Genomic DNA, 27,412 nt, shown 5'->3' on the forward strand with positions numbered 1-27,412 from the left:
TACACACACTGTCCCTCATTTTCCTTATCCACAAATGGGAATAACTTAATTTCTCTTTATCAACTTTATTGGAATGTGATAGTTAATTAGGTTTTAAAATCTAGACATACAAAGCACTTTTAGAAGCTAAGAACTAGATAAATATCTATTACTTATAGTCTAATGGGGGAGACAACATGCAAACAATTAAGTACAAACAAGATACATAGTAAAACTAAAAAAGATACTAATATTAAGGGACTTGGAAAGGCTTCTTATAGATGAGAATTTAGTTGAGACATGAAGGAAACCAGAGAGCAAGGGGGTAGAGATGAAGGAGAGAATTTCAGGTGTGGGGGACAGTTAGAGTGAAAATATAATCAAGAGATGGAATGCTTTGTTTGAGACACAGCAAGAGAGTTAGCCTCTGGATCATAGGGGATTTGGAAAGAAGTAGATGGATGATAGCTTCCTACTTCACTGAGAAATTGAAGGCTATCTTGGTGAACTCCTCAAGTTTTTTTTCCCTAAATACTGTTTTTCATTGTCACCCACTCTCTTCTTTCCTCTGGACACAAAATATAAAAAGGATATGTATCCTGCTCACTAGGGCTAATTCCTCTACCAGGGTCCTTGATCCCATACTCTCCAACTTCTTCTCTCTTGTTCCAGCCATTGCCCCACATGCCTCTTCAATATCTCCCTCTCTACTGGTCTGCTCTTAATTGTCTACATACACGTTTCCTGAATCTTAAAAAAAAAAAATCCTTCTCTTGACCATTATTAGCCCTCTAGGCTGCTATCCCAGATCATTTTTTCCTTTTTATTGTTAAACTTTTTGAAAAAGTTCTCCACATCTGATGTCTTTATTCCCTAAATATTGCAAACTCAATCCATTGCAAGTGCTTACAACTTCAATAAAATTGTCCAGCTTTTGCTCTATGCTGTTTTTTTCTTTCTCTGAGTTCTTCATCAAGATATCCAATTCCATCCATTTCATTTAATGCTTTATTTCTTTCAGTAGGCCATAAAATCATTCTTGGAGTTCTTGATGCCAAGCTACTCTTTTTTTTTTTCTGGGTTTTTATTTGAAATTATTGCAGAATTATTTTCTTTTTTGAAATTTTCTCTTGGGTTTCTCTTCAACTATTACACTTATTTTTTGTTGTTTGTAGTTTTTTTTTTAAATTGTTAGTTGTTTGTTCATTTTTTCAGTTATTTCTAGAGGTGGTAGATCTCCACCTTAGTTTTGTAACTATTAGAGTTTATAACCATCTTGTTCCTCAAGTTATTTTCTAGGGTTAAAATAGAAGGCTATAAGTAGCCACCAAGCTACTAACTGATGGGATTCTTTTCTCTGAGCCTTGTCCTCTCCCACAATTCTCCCACAATCCCACAAATCTGTGGAGGGGAAAATAAGGGCCTCTGACACTGGCTCAGACATGAAGTTAATCATATTCCTTGAAGATTTTCTTTTGTTGTGTGGATTACCTCAATGGAGTTTCTTGGCTCAATTCTCCTGTTAGCTGATACTCAGTTCTTCTTTGTTCCTGCAATGATTCTAGTGGGTTAGCTAGAACCTGTCATGTCCCCATCTTTGCACGAAGTCCTATCTTAGCTTTTGATATATTACATTCTCTTTGTTCTTTTCTTAACTTCCCAATATGTCCAATCTTTCCTTTCTGTTACTGGCCCTTAAGTATGAGTATTTCTCACAGATTTCCCCCGACTTTCTTCTACCTCTTCATGTTCCTTCTCTTTCATCCTCAGGATTTTAATGACTAACTTTGCGTAGACAGCTCCCAAATCTCTACCTCGGGCTTTACCATTTCTTTTGAGCCCCAGACCAGAATTACTAACTACATCTAGAACATTTCTACTTAGATGTACTACTGGAAGCTCAAACTTAAAAAAAAAATTGTTATGGGTAGCTGCTGAGAAGCCAGCTCAAGGGGAGAAAATTGCTGGCTTCAATGAAAACTAGCTCAGAGAAGCCAAAGAGGACAGACACAGAGAGAGACAGAGAAAGACAGGCAGTAGATGGCACAGGAATCCCAAAGACTGAGTTATATGGACTCAAGGGAAAACCATGCATGCAACAGGTTTCAATTTATTCAGAATATAGGTCCAATGTATATATGATTTTTTCCAAAGAAGCATTATACCACTGAGAGTCAATCAGGGCTCATAGGCATGACATCAGAAATAGCCAATGGAATGATGAGAGGGAAACTATAGAGGTGCAAATTTGGAGATACACAGAATACAAAGGGTTTTTTGGTTTTAGTATACATGTGTCTATGAAGATACAGCTTCAAGGTCTCTTGCCTAAAATAGTGCTAGGCAGATATTGCTTGTCTGAGGAGTCTGGGGCCCACTTGAGGAATGACTTATCTTGGAACTAACCTTGGCTCCTAACAAAGGACTGTAGTTCTTTCTGGCCTTGCCAAAGGATTTCAGAGCAGAAGTTCAGGCCTATCTTTTTTACTGTTTTGCCTCAGTTGGACCAAAGTGTCTTTATGGTTCTATCAACAAACAAACAAAAACAACCACCTCTTTCCTGTCAGATCTTTCCCCACTCAATTTGATTATTATTTAATGATTTTTTGTCAGTCTCCCATGCGTGAGAGCTTGGGGTTATATATGAAGGTTTCTAGCTTGCTGATTTCATCTCCACAATCTCTTACATATATTCCTTCTTCTTTATTCTCACAGCCACAGTTTGAGTATGGGCACTCATTACCACCTACCTATACTATTACAATACCCTTCTGCAGGTCTTCCTTCTGTTCTGTATACTGCTACTAGACCAATCATCTTCAAGCATATCGATCTAGTAAGATATCCTTTAAACATTTTATTTTTAAATTTTATTTTTATTTTTTACCAATTACACGTAACAACAAATTTCCACGTGTTTTACTAAATTATATATAATTGAACTTATATCCCTCCTTCCTGGTGCTGGCAGGTGATTTGATCTGGGTTATAAATGTACTATCATGCAAAACATATCAAGATAGCCTTCTGCTAAAAAATCTTCCATAGTTCCTTTCTCTGGCATTTACGACTCTCCACAATCTGGAACCACTCCTTTGCAGATAACTCTTACATACTAACAGGAGAGAGAAACTAAGAAAAACACCATTAAGGTAATCCAAACAACAAAAGACAGTCACCAAGAAGGGCAAGTATGTAAAGGGAAGTAAAAGAGTTTGTCTGCAAAGGAAGGAATAGTTCCAGATTGTGGAGGGTCGTAAAGCCAGGGAAAGAAGTTTGGATTTTACATACTAGGCTCCAGCCAGACTCAAGTAGTTTCTGTCCCACTTGTTACCTCCCATGCTTTTGTTAACCCACCTCCCCCACTTCCCCTGCCCCTCCCCATCCTGGGAATGTCTGCTTTTTTCCTTTTGCTAACTGATTTTCTAGCCATCCTTTAATAGTTCCTTCACTATTAAAGTATTTTCAATTGCACTTATCCCCTGACTCTTACCCCTTTAAGTCAGACCATTTACACAAAAATTACCTTTTGGAAACTAGGATTACTTTAGAGAAGCACTTCTGACATGATGGATATATGAAACTGGAATTCTGAACAGCAACTATAGAGGCAATGAGAAACTTTCTTCTTCTATTCATGCGTTCTCTCTGTTCTGTGAGGAGAGAAAAAAAGCAGCTTCTATAAGTGAATGACAAATCTTTAACTGAGATACATAACTCCTAAGTAGATAAATGAAAATTTTTGTAAACTTGACTTTGTACAAAGTTTACAAAGTTTGCTTTGTGCACCCAGACTTCTAAAAATAAATCCATTTTGGGTCCTATATTTGACCTGGGAGATCCTGAACAAGCTTCTTAACACTCTCTTGGTTTTCTGTGTTCTTACTTTTAAAATTAGAAGGCTGGACTAAGTGAGTATATATCTTTATCTATATATCTTAAATTATTTTTCTCAATTACATATAAAAACAATTTTAACATGCTTTAAAAATTTTTGAGTTCCAAACTCTACCCCCTCATCACTAAGAAGGCAAGTCATTTGATATAAATTATACAGGTACAGTCATGCAAGGCATATTTCCAAATTTGTTATGTTGAAAAAGAAAAATAAAGGAAGTTGTTAAAAAAAGTATGTTTCAATCTGTATTCAGACCCATTAGTTCTCTCTCAATCTCATTTGGTCACAAATTCTTTTTTTAATAGATCTAATAGGTAAAATATTTCATGCTTCCCTAATCTGTTTATGGTATCACTCTTTTTTTTTGCATTTCATATTTTTAAAAAATTATTTTAAAAAATGGTTACATGTTGATACATTTTTTAATAATCATTTTCTGACATTTTGTAATTTATGTTCTCTCCCTTCCACCCCTTCCCTCATCCCAAAATGGCAGGTGGTATGTTATACATGTGTTATGATACATATTTCCATGTTCATAACACTGAAAGAAGAAAATATCACTTATACTAGAGAAAAATTCGTGGAGGAAATAAAATAATTGTGTGTTTCAATCTGCATTCAGACACTATCAGTTCCTTCTATGGCATTGGCTGGTCTTTTTGGTCATTAGTCACTTTGGGATATCCTGAATCCTTGCATTGTTGGTAGATTAATTCATTCACAGTTGATCATTGTACATTACTGCTGCTATTATATACAATGTTCTCCTGGTTCTGGGTAACACCCTTTATGTTTAAATCATGTATCCATTTTGACCTTTTCTTGGTTTATGGTGTGAGATTTTTGTCTGTACTTAGTTTCTGCCAAACTGCTTTCCAGTTTTCCCAGCAAACAGCGAGTTCTTGTCCTCAAAGCTTGGATCTTTGGGCTTATCAAACACTAATTTACTAATATCATTTACTACTGTATATTGTGAACCTAATTTATCCCATTGGTCCATCACTCTATTTCTTAGTACCAATTATTTTGATGATTATTACTTTGTACTTCAGTTTGAGATCTACAATTCTAGGCTCACCTTCCCCCAGTTGATTTCCTTGTTATTCTTGATCTTTTTTTCTTCCGATTAATTATTTTTTCTAGCTCTACGAAATATATTTTGGTAGTTTGATTGGTATGGTACTGAATGAGTAAATTAATCTAAGTAGAAATATCATTTAATTATATTGGCTCAGCCTATTCATGAGCTCCATATTTCTCCAATTGCTTAGATCTGACATTGTGAGAAAGTATTTTGTAATCATGTTCAGATACTTCCTGGGTTTGCCTTGGCAGGTAGACTCAAGTATTTTATATTGTCAGCAGTTATTTTAAATGGAATTTCTTCTTCTATCATTTGCTGCTGGACTTTATTGGTAACACTATGTAAAAATGCTAATGATTTATGTGAGGTTTTTTTTTTTTGGTATTCTATTGTTTCAACTAGTTTTTTAGCTGATTCTCTAAGCATACCATCATATTGTCAGCAAAGAGTGATAATTTTGTTTCCTCATTTATTTCTAATCCTGTCAATTATTTTTTCTTCTCTTATTGCTATATCTATCATTTCTAGTGCAATATTGAATAATAGTAGTAATAACAGGCACCCTTGCTTCACCCCTGACCTTAGTAGGAAGGCTTCTAGCTTATCTCCATTAGAGATAATGTTTCCTGGGGTAGCTAGGTGGCTCAGTAGATAGTCAGGTCTAGAAACAGGAGGTCCAAGGTTCAAATTTGGCCTCAGAGCTTCCTAGCCTTGTGACCCTGGTTAAGTCACTTAAGCCCTATTGCCTAGCCCTTACCAACCACTCTTTTGCCTTGGAACCAATTCTTAGTATTGATTCTAAGATGGAAGAGAAGGGATTAAAAAAAAAAGAATGTTTGTCATTGCAGATATCTGTAGTTTTATTTCTACGCTTTCTAATTTTTCTTATAGGAATGTTATATTTCACCAAAAAAGCTTTATCTGCCTCTATTGAGATAATCATATGATTTCTATTGGTTTTGTGGTTGACATGGTCAATTATGGTGATAGTTTTCCTAATATCAAATCAGCCTTGCATTCCTAATATAAATCCCACCTGGTTACAGGGTATGATTTTTGTGATATATTGTTATTATCTCCTTGCTAGTATTTTATTTAAAAACTTTGCATCAAAATTCATTAGGGAATTTGGTCTATAGTTTTCTGTTTTTTATCTTCCTGATTTAGGTTATATATACATATATTATATAAGGAATTTGGTGGGGCCCCTTAGCCTATTTTCCCAAATAACTTATGTAGTTTTGAATTTAATTGTTCTTTGAATGTTTAATAGAATTCACTTGTGAACCTATCTGGCCTTGGGAATTTTTTCTTATTGCTATTTTGTTCATTAAAAAAAACAAACAGGGTTAAGTATTATATTTCTTTGTCTGCTAACCTGATCAAGTTATATTTTTGTAAATATTCATCCATTTCACTTGGATTGTTAGATCAATTGGCATATAAATACGCAAAATAGCTCCCGGTAGCAAATTCCTTTTCTTTTTTTATATTGGTAATTTGGTTTTCTTCTCTTAATCAATAGTTTACCCGTTGTGTGTGTTTTTCCCCCCCAATAAAGCCAGCTCCTATGGCTATTTATTAGCTTAATAGTTTTTATTTTTTAATTCCTATTTTATTCACCTTTCCTTTGATTTTTCAGGATTCCCACCTTGATATTTAATTGGGAGTTTTTAATTTTTTCCCCAGTTATACATTCAATTAATTTATCTATTCTTTCTCCAAGACTAGATTCTTTTGTTTTCAATTAATTTTTTATCTATCTTTCCATGGTCCTTTACTGAATATAATTTTTATTACATTATGATCTGAAAATAATACATCTAGTAGTTCTGCTTTTCTGCAGTTAGTTGTGATGTTTCTACAGTGAATATCTGTCAGTTTTGTGAAGGTGTCATGTAATGCTAAGAAAAAGGTATATTTCTTTCTTTTCCTATTCAGTTTTCTCCAGAGGCTTATCATATCTAACTTTTCTAAAATTCTATTCATCTCCTTAGCTTTTATTTTATGTTTAGATGTATCTAGTTCTAAGAGGGTAAAGGTTAAGGTCCTCCACTAGTATAGTTTTGTTGTTTATTTCCTCCTATAGCTCATTAACTTTTCCTTTAAAAAATTGGATTCTATACCATTTGGTGCATATAGTTTTAATATTACTTCATTGTCTATGATACTTTTTAGCAAGATATAGTTTCCTAGTTTATCTCTTTTAATTAGATCTATTTTTGCTTTGTCTGAGATGGTTGCTATTGCCTTTTTTTTTTAAACTTCAGCTGTTCTAATCCCTTATTTTTATTCTGTATGTGTTTCAACTGTTTCTTGTAAACAACTTTTGTCAGATTCTAGTCTTTAATCTACTCCTATTTTATGGGTGGATTCATTCCATTTACATTCAGTTATGATTTATGCATTTCCTTCCATCCTATTTTTTTCTATTGTTTATCCTTCTCTAACTTTCTCTTTTACCTTATCCTTCCTCAAAAATATGTTTTGCTTTTGATCAGTGCCGCCTCCAATCTATCCTCCTTTCTATCAGGACTATCTTATTCCCTTCTTGTCCCACTTTCCTATAAGTTTTTTTTATATTCAATTGAGTGTCTGTAATCTCTCTTTGAGTCAATATACTATTCCCTCTTTGAGCCAATTCTGATAAGGGTAAAGTTCAAGTGCTGCCTGCTACTTCTCATCTTCTCCTCCATTGCTACAGTTCTTTCTTTTGCATCTTTAAAAAATTTTTTTTCCTCCATTCTACCTCTTCCTCTTCTCCCAGTGCATCCCTCTTTCTCATTCCTTAATTTTATTTTAAAAATTTGTTTTAAAACCTTTACCTTCTGTCTTGGAGCCAATACTGGCTGCAAGGCAGAAGAGAGGCAAGGGCTAGGTAATGTGGGTTAAGTGACTTGCCCAGGGTCACACAGCTAGGAAGTGTCTGAAGCCAAATTTGAACCCAGGACCTCCCATCTCTGGGCCTGGCTCTTAATCCACTGAGCCACCCAGCTGCCCCCTTAATTTTACTTTTAAAAAATCATCACATAAGTCAACTCACTCCCATGCCTTCTCTCTGTGTGTGTCTGTATATATACATATATATGCACCTTCTAACCACTCATGATAAAATTCTTAGGAATTAGAAGTATCATCTTCCCATATATAGATATAAATAGTTGAACTGTATTGAATCCCTTATGATTTCATTTTTATGTTGACCTTTTTATGCTTCTCTTGAGTCCTGTACTTGAAAATCAAAATTTCTATTAAGCTCTGGTCTTTTAATTAGGAATGATTTAAAGTCCTCTATTTCATTAAATATTTTCTCCCTAAAAGGTTATATTTAGTTTTGTAGGGTATATTATTCTTGATTGTAATCCTAACCCCTTTGTCTTCCAGACTATCATATTACAAGTTCTCTTATCCTTTAATGTAAAAGCTACTAGATGTTGTGTTATCCAGACTGTGGCCCCATGATAATTGAACTGTTTCTTGGTTGTGTGTAATAGTTTCTTCTTGACCTGGGAGCTCTGGAATTTGGCTACAATATTCCTGGAAATTTTTATTTTGTGATCTCTTTCAGAAAGTAATTGGAGTTTTTTAAAAAATGCCTAATTTACCCTCCTGATTCTAGGATATCAGGACTGTTTTCCTTGAAAATTTCTTGAAATATGATGTCTATGCTCTTTTTTTAATTGTAGCTTTATGGTAGAGAATTGTTAAATTATCTCCCTGGGATCTATTTTTCAGGTCAGTTGTTTTTCCAATGAAATATTTCACATTTTTCTCTATTTTTCATTCTTTTAATTTTGTTTTATTATTTCTTGATGTCTCATGGAGTCATTAACTTCCGTTCGCCCAACTTAATTTTTATTTTTAAAAAATTATTTTCTTCAGTGAACTTTTATACCTCTTTTCCCATGTAGTCAACTCTGCTTTTCAGGTTCTCTTCAGTGGATTTTTGTACCTCTTTTACTATCCTGTCAATTCTGGTTTTGATGGTGTTATATCTTCCATATTTTTTATGCCTCTTTTGCCATACATTTAATACTCTTTTCATAATTTTCTTGCATCATTCTCATTTCTTTTCTCAATTTTCCCTCTATTGCTCTTATCTGATTTTCAAAAATCCTTTTTGGGCTCTTTCAGGAATTCTTGTTGGGTTTGTGTCAAATTCACATTTTTTCCCTTTGAGGCTTGCACGTAGCTATTTTGACTTTGTTGTTTTCTGAGTTTGTATCTTGATCTTCCTTGTTGCCATATAGCTTTCTATATTCAGGTTAGATGGTTTTTTTTGTTTGTTTGTTTGCTCATTTTCTCAGACTTTTATCATTATGTTACATTTGGGCTCTACTCCTGGGGTAGAGGGAGCACTGTCCCAGCTTTAGGTTTTTGGTGCTGCTGTTTTCAGAGCCAGTACTGGGATCACTAAGTTTTCAGTTCTTCAAAGGTGATATGACCTATGGGGAGCTGTGGTCACTGCTCTTCTGGCCTGTACCCTGGTCTGTGTGCAACCGTAAATATTCCTCTCTGCCCTGAACAGAGATCAGGGCTGCTGTAAGCAAGTGTGTCAGTAAGTGTGTCAATGTTCCTCTTTGCCGTGAGACTACAACCTAGAACTGTGAATGGGCAATGCAACAAGGCCCTGCACACAATCCTAGCAAAGAGTCCCTTGTAATCTTCTGACCAGTTTTCTGACCTTCTTAAAATCTATGAGTAGAGAACATTCAAAGTTGCTGCTGCCATGGATGCAATTACCTCCAAGGTATGTAGCTGGTTTGCCAGGGTATAGATTGTAATGTATTGTACTCCAGGCCCAACCACTATCCTCGTGAGATGGATCTTTCCCATCAACCTTCCAAGTTGTCTTGAGAAATAAAATTGTTTTACCCTGATTCTTTTTGTTTTTGCCACTTGAGAATTCAATATGAAGTATTATTTTGAAGTTGTTTAGCATACCACTGCTGGGTTTGTATCCCAAAGAGATAATAAAGAAAAACACTTGTACAAAAATATTCATAGACATGCTCTTTGTGGTGGCAAAAAATTGGAAAATGAGGGAGTGTCCATTGATTGGGGTATGGCCAAACAAGTTGTAGTATCTGATGGTGATGGAATACTAGTGTGCTGAAAGGAATGTAAACTGGAGGAATTCCATGTGAGCTGGAAAGACCTCCAGGAATTGATGCAGAGCGAAAGGAGTAGAATTAAGAGAACACTGTACACAGAGACTAATACACTGTGGCACAATTTAATGTAATGGACTTCTTTACTAGTAGCAATGCAATGATTCAGGACAATCCATAGGAATTTATGAGAAAGAACATTATCCACATCTAGAGAAAGAACTGTGGGAGTAGAAACAGAAGGAAAACAACTGCTTGATCACATGGCTCGATGGGAAAGATCATTCTACTGCATATATGAATAACATGGTAATAGGTTTTGAACAATGATACATGTATAACCCAGTAGAATTGCTTGTTAGCTCCAGGAGGAAGGGAGAATCATGTAACCATGGAAAAATATTCTAGATAAAGAAAAAAGAGTTGTTTGGTGGCGGGGGGTTGGGAATTTGGGAGAGCTCTGCCACCTTGGCTCTTCTTCATAAATGATCTTTAAGGTTCTTTCTAGCACTAATTCCCATGATCCTAAATCCAGTAGGTTTATCTTGCCTTTATAATAAACAATAAGACGGGTAGCTTGTTGTAGATGAAAGTTAGTCTTGGAGCCAGAACATTTGTGTTCAGGTGCCACTTCCGAAACCTACTGTCTGTGTGACCCTAGGCAAGTCTCCTAATCTCTCAGTGCCTTAGACAACTTTAGATGCTGGCCTGCACTGGTAGCAAAAGTTTCCTTACTTGGAAGCTTTCTATACTGGTGAAATAACAGGTGTAGTACATTTCCCTATCATAAAAAACAAAGAAAAAAAGCAACAGTGAGCAACAGCAGCTGCTGAAATCCATTTATTCTTATACAATGTTTAAAATACCTAATGAAGGGTACTAAAAATATTTTTGATTTTGTCAGTGTAGGGAAACTCCCACTCATATCACAGCCATCTATGACTTAATGTATAATTCCTGTGGAGTTGCTTTTGGCATAGAGGTAATGGTTAATTGATTTGCCCAAAATAACACAGCTAGTGTCAGAGGGAAGATTTGAACATGGTTTTTCTGTTCTTGAAGCCCAGCATGCCATTCAATAACCCACTCCATGCTTTGGAACAAGAATGCAAAAAATTTAAATTTAAAATGTGTAATGATTTAAATTCTTGAGAGGCAATATTTCATAATTTAAAAAATTATTAATCAACTGCTCAAGGAAAATCTAAAATTTCCTTTAACATTTATGGAAAATTTATATCAAACTGTGATATCTTTTTGAAGTAATTTTTCCCCCAAGAACAATCTGATTTTAAGGCTAACATGGTATATTTTCCCCAGGCTATGAAACTGATTTGAGTGTCCCTCAAACAATCTGAACAGGTACCACCACCAAGAGTGAGTGAAGCAAGAGAGCTGAGCAAGAGAGAGAGATCATGCAGGCAAAAAAGAATCTGGGAACCTCTTGGGCCTGCCAATATATACCCCTTGTGACTTTACCAATCAGTTCCTCCTCTAGACATCCTAAGACATCTCTAATGGGTAAATAGCCACTGCAAAGGTGACTTGAGACCCCAATTCCTCCCTCATTACTTCACAGGCAGGTCTTAAGGACATCAACAAGCCTATTTTTCCCTGCCACATGGCTGAGTCATCATACTTTTCAACTTGGCACACTCAGTCAGGGTTCACCATAGCTATTTGGCCCTGCCTGTAATCCTGTCTGCTCCTAAAAAGGACAGATTCAAGTCTCTCCAAGCCACGGTGCAGTGTGAGATCAGGAAGATGTAAGACCGATGGTGGGAAAAAAAGGCAGAAGAAATCCAGCGTTTTGCTGATACGAAAAACTACAAACAATTTTTCAGTGCCCTCAAGACTGTCTATGGGCCATTAAAACCCACCACCACACCCTTGCTATCCTCTGACGGTGAAACTCTCATAAAAGATAAAAAAGGCATCAACAACAGGTGGAAAGAACACTTCAGTCAGCTTCTCAATTGACCCTCTTCAGTTGACCAAAGCGCCCTTGACCAGATCTCCCAAAACCACACCATTGAACAACTTGACGTCCCTCCTTCAATAAAGGAAGTCCAAAAAGCCATTAAACAAATGAGTGCAGGCAAGGCACCCAGTAAAGATGGGATCCCAACCGAGGTGTACAAGGCCTTAAATGGAAAGGTGCTCCAGGCATTCCACATAGTGCTGACCAGCATATGGGAAGAGGAAGACATGCCCCCAGAATTCAGAGATGCCTCCATCATAGCCCTATACAAGAACAAAGGCTCATGAGCAGCCTGTGACAACTACAGAGGAATCTCACTACTCTCCACTGCTGGAAAGATCCTCGCCCGTGTTATACTCAACAGACTCCTATCATCTGTTTCAGAGCAGAACCTGCCTGAATCACAATGTGGCTTCCGACCAGATCACAGCACCATCGACATGGTCTTCATGGTGAGGCAAATGCAGGAAAAATGCCTTGAGCAGAACCTGAGTCTCTACATTGTCTTCATAGACCTGACGAAGGCGTTCAACACAGTGAACAGGGACACATTGTGGGTGATCCTTAGCAAGCTCGGTTGCCCAGCAAAATTTGTCAAACTGATCCAGCTCTTTCATGTCGACATGACAGGGGAAGTCCTGTCTGGTGGAGAGACTTCCGATCGCTTCAACATCTCCAATGGTGTGAAACAAGGCTGTGTCCTCGCTCCGGTACTAGTCAACCTATTTTTCACCCAAGTATTACGACATGCTGTGATGGATCTAAACCTGGGCGTCTACATCAAATACCGACTGGATGGCTCACTATTTGACCTTCGCCGCCTGACTGCAAAAACAAAGACAACAGAGAGACTCATCCTGGAAGCTCTCTTTGCAGATGACTGTGCTCTCATGGCCCACCAAGAAAATCATCTTCAAACCATTGTGGACAGGTTCTCCACTGCAACAAAACTGTTTGGCCTGACTATCAGCCTCAGCAAAACAGAGGTGCTGTTCCAACCTGCACCAGGGAGGCCAACTAACCAGCTGTGCATTACAATTGATGGCACGCAGCTTTCTAATGTCAACACTTTCAAGTACCTGGGCAGCACCATCACCAACAACAGGTCCCTAGACCACGAGATTAATGCCAGGATCCAAAAGGCCAGCCAGGCATTCGGGCGGCTGCGCTGCAAAGTCCTCCAACACAGCAGTGTAAGCCCTGCGACGAAGCTCAAAGTGTATAACGCAGTGGTCCTCAGTTCACTCCTGTACGGTTGCGAGACATGGACACTGTACCGGAAGCACATGAAACAGCTGGAGCAATTCCACCAACGCTCCCTCCGGTCAATCATGAGGATCCGATGGCAGGACAGAATCACCAATCAGGAAGTCCTCGACAGAGCCAACTCCACCAGCTCAAAACCCAGCTACAATGGTCTGGACACGTCATCCGCATGGACCCACAGCAAATACCAAGACAGGTATTCTATGGTGAACTGTCAGCTGGACTCAGGAAACAAGGCCGACCAAAGAAAAGATTCAAGGATCAGCTAAAGTCAAACTTGAAGTGGGCTGGCATTACACCAAAGCAACTAGAACTTGCTGCCTCTGTCAGAAGCAGCTGGCGAACCCATATTAACCATGCTGCCACCACCTTTGAAGATGAACGACGTCAATGTCTTGCTGCTGCGCATGAACGCCGACACCAGGCCACAACTGCACCTCCCGTAATAACGGGCGTCTCATGCCCCATGTGCCAAAAACTTTGCGCCTCAGTTTTTGGACTTCAAAGCCACATGAGGGTACATTAATAGATGATAATGCACAAAGACAATCGTCATTCTCGGTCACCGAGAGACTACCACTATACTATGGTAATCCTGTCATCCTTTAACAAGATATAAACAAAAGAAGGGAGTATTCAACCCAATTTCATAGCTTAGTGAAGAAACCAGTTCAGTTTTAAAACCAGATGGTTTGTTGGGAGAAAATGATTTAAAAAAGATATGATTCAATATTAATTTTCTACAAATGTTAACAAAGATAATGACAAAGAATAGCTTAAGAAGATATATGCTTTTGATTCAATCACATCTAATGAATAATTTATTCAGTTTCTTTTATATATATATATTAAAAAGTAAGCTAAGTATTTAAGGAGCAAAACACTATGTACTTACAAGGAGAAAAGAACATAATACATATATAAGATTTTTTTAAATGGTATGTTTGTAGGTGAGTTTTTAGGTGAAACATGTTTAGAGTGTTTCTTGTATGAATATTTTCACTAACCCTGAAGGGAGAGAGACAAATAAATTGTTGAACAGAATACGCTAAAGTGATGCAATTCATAAAGGCAACCAAGAAAGGCAGGAACTTGTGAAGCTTTCTACTTGGGAATACAGTAAGGGTCCTTAAAGGAAAGCCATAAAAGTGAAATAAAACTAACACATTGCTTCCTTGTGGCCTTTGTTTGTGCTTTAGCAAGGCCAGAACCAGTGATTGCTAGATCATTGATCACATTAAAGAGAATAGATTCAGTTGAATGGAGCAGGAAGAGATATGGCAGAGAGACCAAAAAGCAGTTCTTCTAGGAGTTCAGGAACTGTCAGAGGACAGAAGAGGGCATATAGACATGTTTAAAAAGGCAAAATTGACAGGTCTTGGCAACAGAATATATATTATGGGCAGGGGGGTGAGAATGAGGAGTCAAAGATGACACCTGGGGTTTTGGGGGTATGAATAGTACTTTCAAATGTAAAAGGGAATTTAGGAAGAGAAGAACATTTTTGGGAAAAGAAAATGTGTTCCACTTCAGAACAGGATTAACTTCCAGTTCAGTAGGTAGCTGGAGATCCAAGACTGGAGGTCAGCAGAAAAATTAAATTTAGAGAAGTAGATCTAAGAACCATCTACCCAGAGATGATAAGTGAATCCATGGCAGCTGATAAGATCACTAAGTGCAATAGCAAAGTGAGAACAGAGCCCTTGGTTGGCAGATGTGACCATGATGAAGATCCAGCAAAGGAGATTGAGGAAGAGGATTCAAGCAGGTAGGAGAATCAAGAAAAGGTAGTAGAAAAACCTAGAGAGAAGAATGTATTAAGGAGAAGAGGTGATCAGCAGTATGAGAGACTGCAGAGAGGTTGAGGATGAGGGCTGAGAAGAGATCAGTACAGTCAGCATTTAAGAAATAATAATTTTGGAAAGAGCACTTTAGGTTGAATGATGTAGAAGTCAGAAAATGTTAGAATTAAGAAGAGAATGAGAGGAAAGAGCAGAGAAACTAATTTTAGATGGTCTTCTCAAGTTCAGCCTCAAAAGAACTGTGGGAATAGAAACACAGAAGAAAAACAACTGCTTGATCACATAGGCTGATGGGGATATGATTGGGGATGTAGACTCTAAATGATCACCCTAGTGCAAATATCAATAATATGGAAATAGGTCTTGATCAATGATACATGTAAAACCCAGTGGAATTGCATTAAGGGGGATCCAGAAAGGTTTCTTGTAGGAGATGGGCCTTTAGTTGGGACTTGAAGGGAACCAGAGAGGCCAGTAGGTGGGGATGAGAAGATAGAGTATACAGTCAGTGGAAGTGCCCAGAACTGGGAGATCAAATGTTGTCTGTGAAGGGTAACGAGGCCAGTGTCAATGGATCAAAAAAGTAAGGAAGATAAAAAATTCATAAGGTATAGGAAAATTTTGAAAGTATTTGATGCTAAGAGTGGTGTATGTGTGTGTGCGTGCGCACGCGCCAGCACACACGCGCACTAGTGCAATTGTGGGGAGGTTCTGTACAGGATGGGAGCAATTTCAGAAGGAGAGACGGGAGAGTTCAAATTGACAGGACAAGGCAATCAGTTGGTTCTCCCCATAAAGGTTTAAAGCTAGATGGGATCTTAGAGGCTAATAAAAGCCCCTCACTTTACATATCAGAAAACTGAGACCTAGAGAAATAGTGACTTATTAAAGGCATATAAACAGAAGAAGCAGTTGACTTAGTTCCTCTGATTTCACACCTAGTGCTACTGCTCATATGATTTATTAGTATTATATATATATACATATTATACATATATATATTTTTTGAGTATAAATTGTACAGTCCCCAGTAGAATATAGGAAATATTTTGTCTTTGTCTTTGTACTAATAGCACCTAGCTAGTATTTGGGAAGTGCTTAATAAATGCTTACTGATTTAACAGTAAAAAGAGTTTAACCAGTCTTGTTTCCTATTCTTCAAATCCTCTAGAATGTATTCTTTTAAGAAACATTCATTTAGCATATACCCTTCCCATTATTCCTCTTTATATTCCTTCTTCAATCTCTTCTTATTCCTCTTATTAAAGGCATATAAGCAGAGGAAGCAGTCGACTTAGTTCCTCTGATTTCACACCTAGTGCTTCTGCTCATATGATTCTTTATATATATTTTATTTGAGTATAAATTGTACAGTCCACAGTAGGGAATATTTTGTCTTTGTCTCTGTGAAAATAGTACCTAGCATAGGTATCTTCCCTACTTCCTCCGGGGAATATCTTGACTCCTTTTCAATAAGTTTTGAGAAAGAAAGAGAAAAGGAGAGAAAGAAAGAAGGAAAACTTCTTCCCATGCATCTAAATGAACAGCTTGTTTCTATTTAATTTTTATTGGCAGTTTTCTCTTTGGCTTATGTTTTCTCTCCATGTGGGCAGGGACTCTGATTTAATATCATCATAAATCTCCTTATATTGTATAACAAACAGTGGACAGAGTGAAAACAGAATATATAAAATCCTTGGCCAATAATTATACAGTAGGATGTTAAATTTTTTTTTTTTAAATATAGAGGGGCAACTAGGTGGTATACTAGATAGAGCACTGGGTCTAGAGTCAGGAAGGCCCAAGTTCAAATCTGGCTTCAGACCAACTGTATGATCCTGGGCAAATCACTTAACCTCTGTTTGCCTCAGTTTCCTCACCTACAAAATGGGGATAATAGCTTTTACTTCTCAGGATTGTAGTAAGGATTAAATGAGATGATAATTGTAAAGTACTTAGCACAGTGTCTAGTGCATAGCAAATGTTACCTAAACGTTAGTCATGTTTATTATCATGTGTTTTAACTACTCTGAATACTAACATTTACACTGGGCTATCCCACAACAACCCTGAGAAGCAATAATGCCACAATTCTATTTAGATTTCTGAGTTATAAGGAACTTCTTGAGGTTTTCCTTCAAGTTTTCTCTATCTCACAATAGCATATTTTTATTAACAAATATTTATTTGACTACCCATGCTATGCAAATATCATCCTCTTTGTAGTTGTTGGGGTATGTAAACCTTAAAATTTCTTAGACTTATGAATGTTGGAAATTTCCCCATTGGGAAATTCCATACTTGAAAAAATTTCCTACTGATAGTAAGAACTCTATTGGAATGTGAAACCCCTTGGCATGGGAGGATCCTTCTCCTCCCTACTTAAGACTGCTTTAGGACAGAAACCTTTTGCTAAGCAATGGAAAGGGCTTTGACCTATGCTTAAGCATAGAACAGGAAGTTCTTTGAGTCATGATTGATTTTAGAATTGATACAATAGAGATACTTGGAATGACAGAACCAGGTCTTGGAACTTACAATCTCCACCCTACTCAGAGTAACAGGATTTAGGAAGGACTGCAGCAAAGATCAAGATTTAATTATTTGAGAATATGACCTTCAACATACATGTGCAAAGGGGCCAGACCCCTGGGAGGTCCTGGGTTAAGCTAGAGCCACCATTGGCACAGGGGAGACATTGACAGTGATTGGTAGATGTGAGAACTGAGGGGAGGGGACTTAGATGGGTTCCTTAAAGATAGCGGGGTCTGAGGACACAGAATGGAGGTTTTGCTCGGAGGTTTGGCTCTGAGAGGTTTTGGTCTGAAGGAGTCTGAGAGAAGAGAGGTCCTGGAGGGAGAGCTCCTGGAGAGATCTGAGAGGAGGGCTTGCTCTGAAGGAGGCTGGAGGTGGAGGCCCCTGAGACTGTTTCTCCATTTTGGTCACGTGAGTGATAGGGACTGATCTCTTTTCTTTGCCTCAGCTATCTAAGGGCTTGGGCCTTTGGCCCAGCCTAAGCAGAGGGGGCATTAAGCCCTATTCCCTTCTCTCCCCTTTCCCCTTTCTCTCTCCCCTTTCTCTCTCTCTCTCTCTCTCTCTCTCTCTCTCTCTCTCTCTCTCTCTCTCTCTCTCTCTCTCTCTCTCTCTCTCTCTCTCTCTCTCTCTCTCTCACCTTTCTTCCTCCTGTTTGTAATTAAAAACTCCATAAAAGGTTGACTGCTGACTTAAGTTTTCATTTAGGAATTACATAGCTGAATTCCTTGGCAACCTTAAATTAATATATATCAGTCTTTTAAAGTGATTTCCATATCACAGGTACAAAAGATGAAAAAGAAAGGATCTGAAAAGTGTATAACCCAAGGGCAGCTAAGTGGCTCAGCAGATTGAGGGTCAGGCCCAGAGCTGAGAAATTCTGGCTTCAAATGTGGTCTCAGACACTTTCTAGCTATGCCTCCCCCCTCTCTTCCCAGCAAGTCACTTAACCTCATTGCCTAGCCCTTACTGCTCTTCTGCCTTAGAACCAATACATATTTAAAAAAGAAAAGTTCATAATCTACTTGGGGGTACAAAAGCAAACACGGAAAGGGCTAAGTAACATCAAAATGAGAATGACCAATAATAAGATCTCAACCTTTGTAAACCACAGAAGAGCCCTCCTGATCGGAGCTGTGCTGGAGGAACTCCTCATAAACCATTTACAGGCAGCTGCTCAAAAGTTCCAAGTAAGCTGTGGAGAGACATGGCTGCCCTCTGGTGGACTAAGTGAGTAATAGGATGTAAAGCTAGAAGGAACATTAATCAACCTTTCTCATTTTGGATAAGGAATCCAAGGCAGAAGTGAAGTGACTTGAGTCACAAAGCTAATAAGTAATTGAGGGGATATTTGAACTCAGGTCTTTATGACTCCAAGTCTTTTGCACTATCCACTATTCCACATGCTGCTTTTCCAAGTTCTCAAATAAAAATTATTCTGTTAATGTTCAAGTTCATTTTCAGACAATGAATAAAAAAAGGATAATGGAATGAGTTGTAGAGCTGAAAGGGCCTCACAGGCCATCTAATCTCAGCTTTTCATTTTACAAATGAGGAAATTGAGGCTCAGGGAGGTTGAGACTTGCTCAAAGTCATACAAGTAGTAAGAAAGCAGAGGCAGAATGGTTTGGAAGGATTCTCAGGAGTAATTTTCACTGCTACTAAGCCACCATCTTGGCTCCACTCACTAGAGGCAGATTTGGAACTCAGATCTGACACCATCCTGTGTTCCTTCCAACAGCCCACACTACCTCCTCCATTGTTAGAAGTCACAAAGAAATTAGCACACCAGGATTCAAACACCAAGTCCTCATCACACCTAGATTCCATCACCTAGTCCTTGAGTTGCTGCCTAAAATGCTGTTGTTGTTTTTTTTTGGATTGTTTGAAAAGTATAATTTCTGAGGACAGAAATATGAGATTTTAGGGGTGAGGCAGGACATGACCTTTAAGAGATGCATGAATACCCAGACTCGGGAGATGGGCAAAATCTCACAGTTCCTATGATAGCCAATTGAGGCCTGTCTCCACAAAACCATTCCATCCTTGTAAATCATTACAACCCAACACCACATTCCCCATTCCAAGCATCCAATTTCCCCCCTTCTAAGTCTGAAGTCTACCCCTTAGTTCAATTTTTTCTTTTCTTTCCCCTCTAATTACATGTAAAAACAATTTCCAACATTTAAAGAAGAATTTTGAGTCTCGAAGTCTCTCCCTCTATCCCCTCCCCTGCCAGATGGTAAGCAATCTGATATAGATTTTTATATATGAAATCATACAAAATATTTTCCATATTGATCCTTTTGTGGAATGAAACTCAAACAAAAATTAAGAAAGTGAAAAAAGTTTGCTTTAGTCTGGATTCAGACTTCATCAGTTCTTTCTCTGGAAACAGATGGCATTTTTTAACACGAGTCCTTTGGTATTGTTTTGGATCACTGTATTGTAAAGAATAGCTAAGTTATTCACAGTTGTTCATCTTACAGGATTGCTTTCACTGTGTACAGTGCTCTCCTGGTTCTGCTTTCTTCACTCTGCTTCAGTTCATTTAAGTCTTTCCAGGTTTTTCTTTTCTCTTCCTGCTTGTCATTTCTTATAGCACAATAGTATTCCTTGCAATCATAGACTATAACTTACTCAGTCATTCCCCAATTGATCTGTAATCTCTCACTTTCCAATTCTTTGACCCCAACAAAAGAGCTGCTTTAAACACTTTTTTACATTTAAGTCCTTCCCCCCGCCCGTTTTTAAAAATCTCTTTGAAATACAAACCTAGTAGTGGTATTGCTGTTTTATAGCCTTTTGGACATAGGTCCAGATTGCTCTCCATAATGGTTGCTTGAATTGGTTCACAACTTTCTAAATAGGTGTAAGAATTTAAATTTAGGTTTTATGCTAAATATGAGAATTCTAAAGTAATTTCTAAAGTAATATTGGATTCAAAATACGGATTCAAAAATATTACAGCTTAAGTCAAAATGACTTTTAGCAGTTTTATTTACAAAGAGGTGGCTAACACCACCAAGAATCTCACCAGAACTCACACTGAAGAGACTGTCCTACCAAAGCACCAACAAGCAGAGAGGGTCTCCTCACCAAAGAACCAAGGAAGGAATCACTCCACTCACTACCACAGGATCCAAGGAAAGAGTCTCCTACTCCAGTCCAGCTCATCAATGCAGAGTCCAAGACTAAACCTCAAGTTGGCCTTTTTAAAGCAGTTTTCTCAATATCACTTCCTGTAGCTCCCCCACTTTACCATTTGCCTAGCATTGCCTAAGGAGGGGCGGCATTGGCCTCTGGAGTTGTCACCCACTCTACCAAATGACTTGTGAACTCTCATATTTAGTGACTGGTAAGGCACCAAGTGTAGGGGTACTTAAGTTTTTGGTTGATTAATTTAAAAGTTGTTGATTGATAGAGAAAGAGAATTTGATTCACTCTTTACACAGGGAAATATTCTCAATTTTTCCACATCCCCTACAAGTTTCATCACTTTCCTTTTTCTGTTATAATAGCCAATCTCATAGATGTGGGAGTTGTACCTCAGAGTTGTTTTAATTTTCATTGCTCTGATTAATAGTGATTCAGACTTGGAAGGGGATTATTATTATTAATAATTATGAGAGATTTGTTGCCCTGAGTCCAGTTTTAATTAATTTAACCCCTAATAGGACACTTATAGCTACAGATCTGAAGGTACCATTGAGAAATTCCATCCCCTTGCCCCACCAGCATACTCACTAAAGGGGAAAAAAAATACTGATGTTACAAGTAAGGTAAATAAGAAAAAGTAAGGGATAGAGATATCAAGGTGGCTCTACAGATAGACCACCAGTCCTGAAGTCAGGAGGACCTGGGTTTAAATGTGACCTCAGATACTGACCCTGGGTAATTCACTTAACCCCAATTGCTTAGCCCTAACTGCTCTTCTCTCTTAGAATCGATATATTTAGTGCTGATTCTAAGACAAAAGATAAGAACTTAGAAAAAAGCAAGCAAAAAAGGATACATTACATTTTAAAAGATATGTAAATTACATCTCTAAAAAATATAAGAATACATATCTTTTTTTTTTCCAAGAAACTTATTCTTCTGTTTGAGAGAGATGTTTAGTGTACATTGGAACGATTAGTAAGAAATGCAAGATGGTGATCAAGGGCTAAAGCTCCTTGGTATAGATTGAAATTTTCCTTTTTGTATACTATAGAGCTACAGCAACTTGGTGGCACTGTGGATTCAGTGCCTATCCTGGAGTCTGGAGGACCTGAATTCAAATCAGACCTTAAAACACTTACTAGCTTTGTGACCCTGGGCAAAATCACTTAATCCTATAAAATGAACCGGAGAAGGGAATGGCAAAAAAAAGGCAAAAAAAAAGATAATTTTGTATCTCTGCCAAGAAAACCCCCAAAAAGGGTCATGAAAAGTTGGACATGACTAATGGACAAAATAACATACTGTACAATTGGATAATATAACAAAGAATACTGGTATTCAGGAAACCTGAATTCTAGTCCTAATTCTACTACTTAATTTAGCTGAAGGACTTTAAGTCAATTTATCTTTCTGATCTTAAATTTCTTCATCTGTTTCAAGAGGGGATTAGAGTAGACTAGCTTATCACTGACTATGTCTTTAGCAATCAACATAGCCATAATCTCAGATATAGGCATTCCTTCCACTTGAGGGAGCTACAAGATACAGATGTCTTCCAAGCTGGTATTGTTCATGTCTTTCCATAAATATTCCTTTGAGAATAGACCTACTGCTTAAAGAGAAGTCTAGTTCCAAGGACAAGGAATAGTTCCAATATCCTCTGCCCCAATCAGACTACATTTGGTCTTCAGTCATATGTTTGTAATGATATATTTTACAGCATTTTGGATTATACAAAGTATCCTATCCACTAAGCATTTCTCTATCATCTTGAGTTACCAGTAATTTTGTTTTAGAGAGGGTGATGATCTTTCAGTGTTTTGAAATTGTAGAGAAGCACTGAGCAAGGACTGATGTTGAAAAAATGGGCTTTTGTCCAAGAGAGTAGACTGCCAAAGTGCCACACAATTCCTGAAATACAATCTAGCCTAACCTTTTTTTTAGTTCTGGGTCCAAATTACTATTCATATGCATTCTGTCTAAAGTGTACACTATAGCCAAAACTCTATGATTCAGGTGCTCATGGATTGCAAAGACCTTTTTCTTTAATTCTCAGGAATTGCTACTGTAACAAAACCTATCATGTTAACTTTCTGTTGAATTATATTTTCTATCTCACATGTTAATAAGGATAGCTCTTAAATAAATCTGAACTTGTTTTAAATGATTAGCTCCAAGAGTATGCACTGCCAATTAATTCTAGTTCTTATAAAAAAGTCATAATAGAGTTGGCAACCCAACAGGAAGCCCTCCTTGACTGACCTTGGGAGGCATCACCAACAAAGGACATCTCCAAAGTCCCCTCCAGTTATAAATCTCATCATCTTATGCTGAGCTCTGTGCTAGTGTAAAGGCAGTATGGCATTGAGGGGAGTATACTATATGAACTTCAAATCAGGAATATGTGGATTTGAATCCCCTTTCCCTTTTACTTCCAGCACTCACTGACCTTGTGACCAAAGGAAAGTCTGGGCTTGTTTCCTGGGGGGGGAGGAGGGGGAAGTGCTAGGGATACAAAAAGAGGCAAAATCCTTTCCCTCAAGGAGCTTATAATCTAATGAGCTAGTAAGTGTTTGGGGTGGTACAAATACATACTAAGCAAACTATATACAAGATAAATAGGAGATAATTAACAAGAAGGAAGAGACTAGAATTAAGAGGGGTTGGGGAAGGCTTTCAGTAGAAGATGGGATTTTAGATGGGACTTAAAGGAAGTCAGGGATATTAAGTAGTTGGAGGGAGGGAGAGTATTTTAGGCATGGGGGACAGCCATAGAAATTGTTGGGAGATGGAAGTCTTGTTTATAGAGCAGACAGGAGGATAATGTCACTAAATCAAATAGTACATGTTTTAGAGTTAGGCAAAAGAAGATGGGAAAGGTGGGAAGAGGTTATCAAGGACTTTGAATGCCCAACAAAGCATTTGGTATTTGCTGTTGGAGACAATAGGGAAACCATGGAGCTTAATAAGTAGGGAAATAAAATGAGTGGACATGTGATTTAGGAAAATCACTTTAGAGGCTGAATGGAGAACAGATTGAAGTGGGAGAGACCTGAGGCAAATAGAATCATTAGGAGGCTACTGCCTGCAGTTTAGGTATGAAGTGATGTGGGTCTGCTTAGGAATAGTGGGAGTGGGACAGCTAGGTGACAGGCCTGGAGACAGGAGGACCTGAGTTCATTCAAATCTAGCCTCAGGACATTTGGTGGCTGTGTGACCCTAGATTAGTCATTTAACCCTACTTGCCCGGCCCTTACACCTCTAATACTAGATTTTACAAATGAAATGACTTTTTGATGTCTTTTGCTTTTTACATTACCAGTTTCCCTGAGAATCCCTTCCCCTCCCTCTCTCAGAAAGCCACCTCAGATAAATTTGCTTTTTAAAGACAAAAAAGAGAGAAATCAGCACAACTGAGCTATATATACAAAAAAATCTGAAAATATACTTGTGTCTACACCCTGTGGACTTTCTACTTCTGCAAGGGAGTTAGTTAGGAGTGTTTCCTTAGATTTCTACTTTAGAGACATAACCCAGGGTTTGTGAACTTTTTTTTTTTAATGTTCATAACTAACTCATTAAAACTTTGTGATCCTCTGGTTTTTTATTCAATAAAAAACCCCATCATTCTGAAAAGAGATCCATCAGTCTTAGACTGCCCAAATGGTCTACGACCTAAAAAAAGGCGAAAAATGTCCTCAAACAAGGCTGTGAGGTATGTAATTTGCAAATATTATCTCCCTTTTACAATGACGAAATAACTTACCTTGGGCCCCACGGGCTTGCTCAGCAAAAGGGGCGTTTTGTAATTTTCCTTTATGATTCGAAAACAGTTCTCCCCATCTTCCCCAGAGAGGCGGTATCGTAGAGAACCAACTGTGCTATATTTCAATTCAGTTCGTAGCCCGGCAACTGACTAGCAGTGAAATCTTGGGCAATCAATCTTTCCGGGTCTCAGTTTTCCCAACTGTAGAACGAGGGAAAAGAGCCCCTGAAACCCCTTCCAGCTGTTTCATTTTACAGAGAGGGAAACTAAGGCAGACAGCGCCCAGGAGGCCATCAGTTCCTAAGGCTAAAATCTGAGGGGAAACGGTTATCTGGGCGTCTCTCCCATGCCAGCCACGAAAGTAACGAGCGACGGCGGCCTAGGAGCTCAGTTGCTCAGTAGCGGACCGAACCCAAACAGTGCCCGGCTTCGTTTCCTCAGTTCCTACCAATAGAATCTCCCGCCAGCAGTTTATACGGAAGTGACGGAAGAGACTCCGGCGCAAAGGAACCAATCACAGCAAGGGGCCACAAACGTGAAGGCTACAGTCTAGCTTTGGAGAACGAACCACGTCTGCTCATTCAAGAGGGGTGCGGGACTGGTCCCTTTCCCCCTTCTCCGAGGGGAGTAGTGGTAGAACCCATCTCAGTTCTGGAGATTCAAGGCTCTGATCTAGTGTGCCCGAGAGTGGTGGGACTTAAAAACGGGATCACGTTTGGGTCCTTTGTAAGCATTGCTGGGGGAGAGCATGGAAGGGGAGATTTAGGGGGAAATGAAAGCAGGAAAGAGAGAGTACAAGGGAGACCAGGAAGATGGAATAATGGAGCATGGGGTAATGAATCCAGAGTGATTAAGAAAATGAGTTCCTGTGAGAAGGAGGCAGTCTTGAGAGAAATAGGAGAAAAGTAGAAGGAAGGAGTGATTTATGGGATAGAGAAGAGAATCTCTTATAAATGAGTGAATGAACATTTATTAAGGATTTATTATTTATTAATCTCAAAACACTGAAACTGCTAAAATTCTGGGAACACAAATATAAAAGACAGTCCCTGACTCTCAAGGAGCTCACATTCAGATGGAAAGAACACACATGGAAGGTCTCAGCTCTGATTAAGATGGAAAAAATCACTTATGTCATAGCAGCAAAGCAGGTGTTGAGTCTCTAGTTTGATTTCTTTTGCGCAAATAATTATGACATAATAATTTGTCCCTTTAAGGTTTGAAAAATGCCTTATCCGTGTTATATATCATTTGTTGCTACTTATACTAATAGCTGGTTTGTAAAGTGTTTTACATGTTACCTCAGCCTTGTGAGGTAGATGCTATTGTTATCTCCATTTTACAGATAAAAAAAAGGCTGAGAAAGGTTTAAATTATTTTCCCAGGATCACACAGCTAATGAGTCTCTGTTGCAGGATTTGAACTTAGGGCTTTTTCACTCCAGATTCAGCATTCTGCCTATTGTGCCACTGAATTATACCTTGTAGCAAGTGGAGGAAGATGAAAGAAGAAAGAGAAGTGTATCGTGTCATGAAAGAGTGAATTGCAATGGCATTAAAGGAAGGGCAGGATTTAGGAATTAAGTGAGCAAAGGGTTAGTTTCGGGTATGATGATGGAGAAGAATTCAGGACTGGGGACATATTAACAAATATACGCACATAGATATAGTTGTTGTTGAGTCACTTTCAATTCTTCTTGACCCATTTGGGGCTTTCATGGCAAAGATACTGGAGTAGTTTTCTATTTTCTTCTCCAGTTCATTTTTCAGATGAAGAAACTGAGGCAACAAGATTATGTGACTTCTCCAGGATAACAACACTTATGTGTCTGAAGCTAGTTTTGAACTCTGAAAGATGAGTCTCCCTGACTGGCACTCTATGCACTGCAACAAGGAGAGTAACAAACAATTTGGAAGATCAAGAAAATCCTTTTGAATGTGAAAGATGGGGGCCTTGAAGTTCCAGATCTCAAACTATACTATAAAGCAGTGGTCATCAAAACAATATGGTACTGGCTAAGAGAGAGGGGAGGATCAGTGTAATAGACTAGGGGTAAATGACTTCAGCATGTTAATGTTCAATAATCCAAAGATCCCAGCTTTTGGGACAAGAACTCACTATTTGGCAAAAACTGCTGGCAAAATTAGAAAACAGAATGGGGAAAAATCAGGTCTAGAACAACATCTCACATCCTATACCAAGATAAATTCAAAATGAGTAAATGACTTAAATATAGGGAATGAAATAATGAATAAATTAGGTGAACATAGAATAGTATACCTGTCTGCGGGAAAGGAAGGATTTTAAGAGCAAGCAAGCGATAGAGAACATTACAAAATGTAAAATGAATTATTTTGATTACATCAAATTAAAAAGGGTTTGTACAAACAAAACCAATGTAACCAAAATTATAAGGAAAGCAACAAACTGGGAAAAAATCTTTATAACAAAATTCTCTGACAAAGGTTTAATTTCCCAAATATATAAGGAACTAAGTCAAATTTACAAACAAGCCATTCCCCAATCGACAAATGGTCAAGGGACATGAATAGAGAGTTCTGTGAGATTTTAAAATAGTTTTGAGCGTGAAATAGTTGTAGATAAGAGAGTGGGAGCCATAAAATGTGATAATTAAAATGTTTGGGAGCAAGGGAAATATATAACAATTATGACCGCTGAAATAAGTTTTCTACTGTATCTTGTATATATATATAATATATATAAATATAAGATGGTCACCAGGGAATATATTCCCAATTTATGAATATGCCCAAGCCAACTGGGTTTTATAGAGAAATTTAATTTATAATACACTGATTAATCAATAG

The 27,412-nt window shown here is 38.0% G+C and overlaps 1 protein-coding gene across 1 annotated transcript in view; it reads right to left on the minus strand.

Moving 5' to 3' along the window:
* The window catches only part of DDIAS (DNA damage induced apoptosis suppressor), a 35,787-nt gene extending 10,789 nt beyond the window's left edge, over positions 1-24,998 (minus strand). Inside the window, exons 1-2 of the mRNA XM_007490885.3 lie at positions 24,585-24,998; positions 3,506-3,632 (exon numbers count right to left, since the gene is read on the minus strand). Of these exons, the coding sequence (XP_007490947.2) occupies positions 3,506-3,618 (113 nt within the window). The 5' untranslated portion in view covers positions 3,619-3,632; positions 24,585-24,998. The remainder of the gene's footprint in view (positions 1-3,505; positions 3,633-24,584) is intronic.
* Between the last annotated feature and the right edge of the window lie 2,414 nt (positions 24,999-27,412).

This window comes from Monodelphis domestica, chromosome 4 (genome assembly GCF_027887165.1).
Source record: "Monodelphis domestica isolate mMonDom1 chromosome 4, mMonDom1.pri, whole genome shotgun sequence".
Taxonomy (NCBI): Eukaryota; Metazoa; Chordata; class Mammalia; order Didelphimorphia; family Didelphidae; genus Monodelphis; species Monodelphis domestica.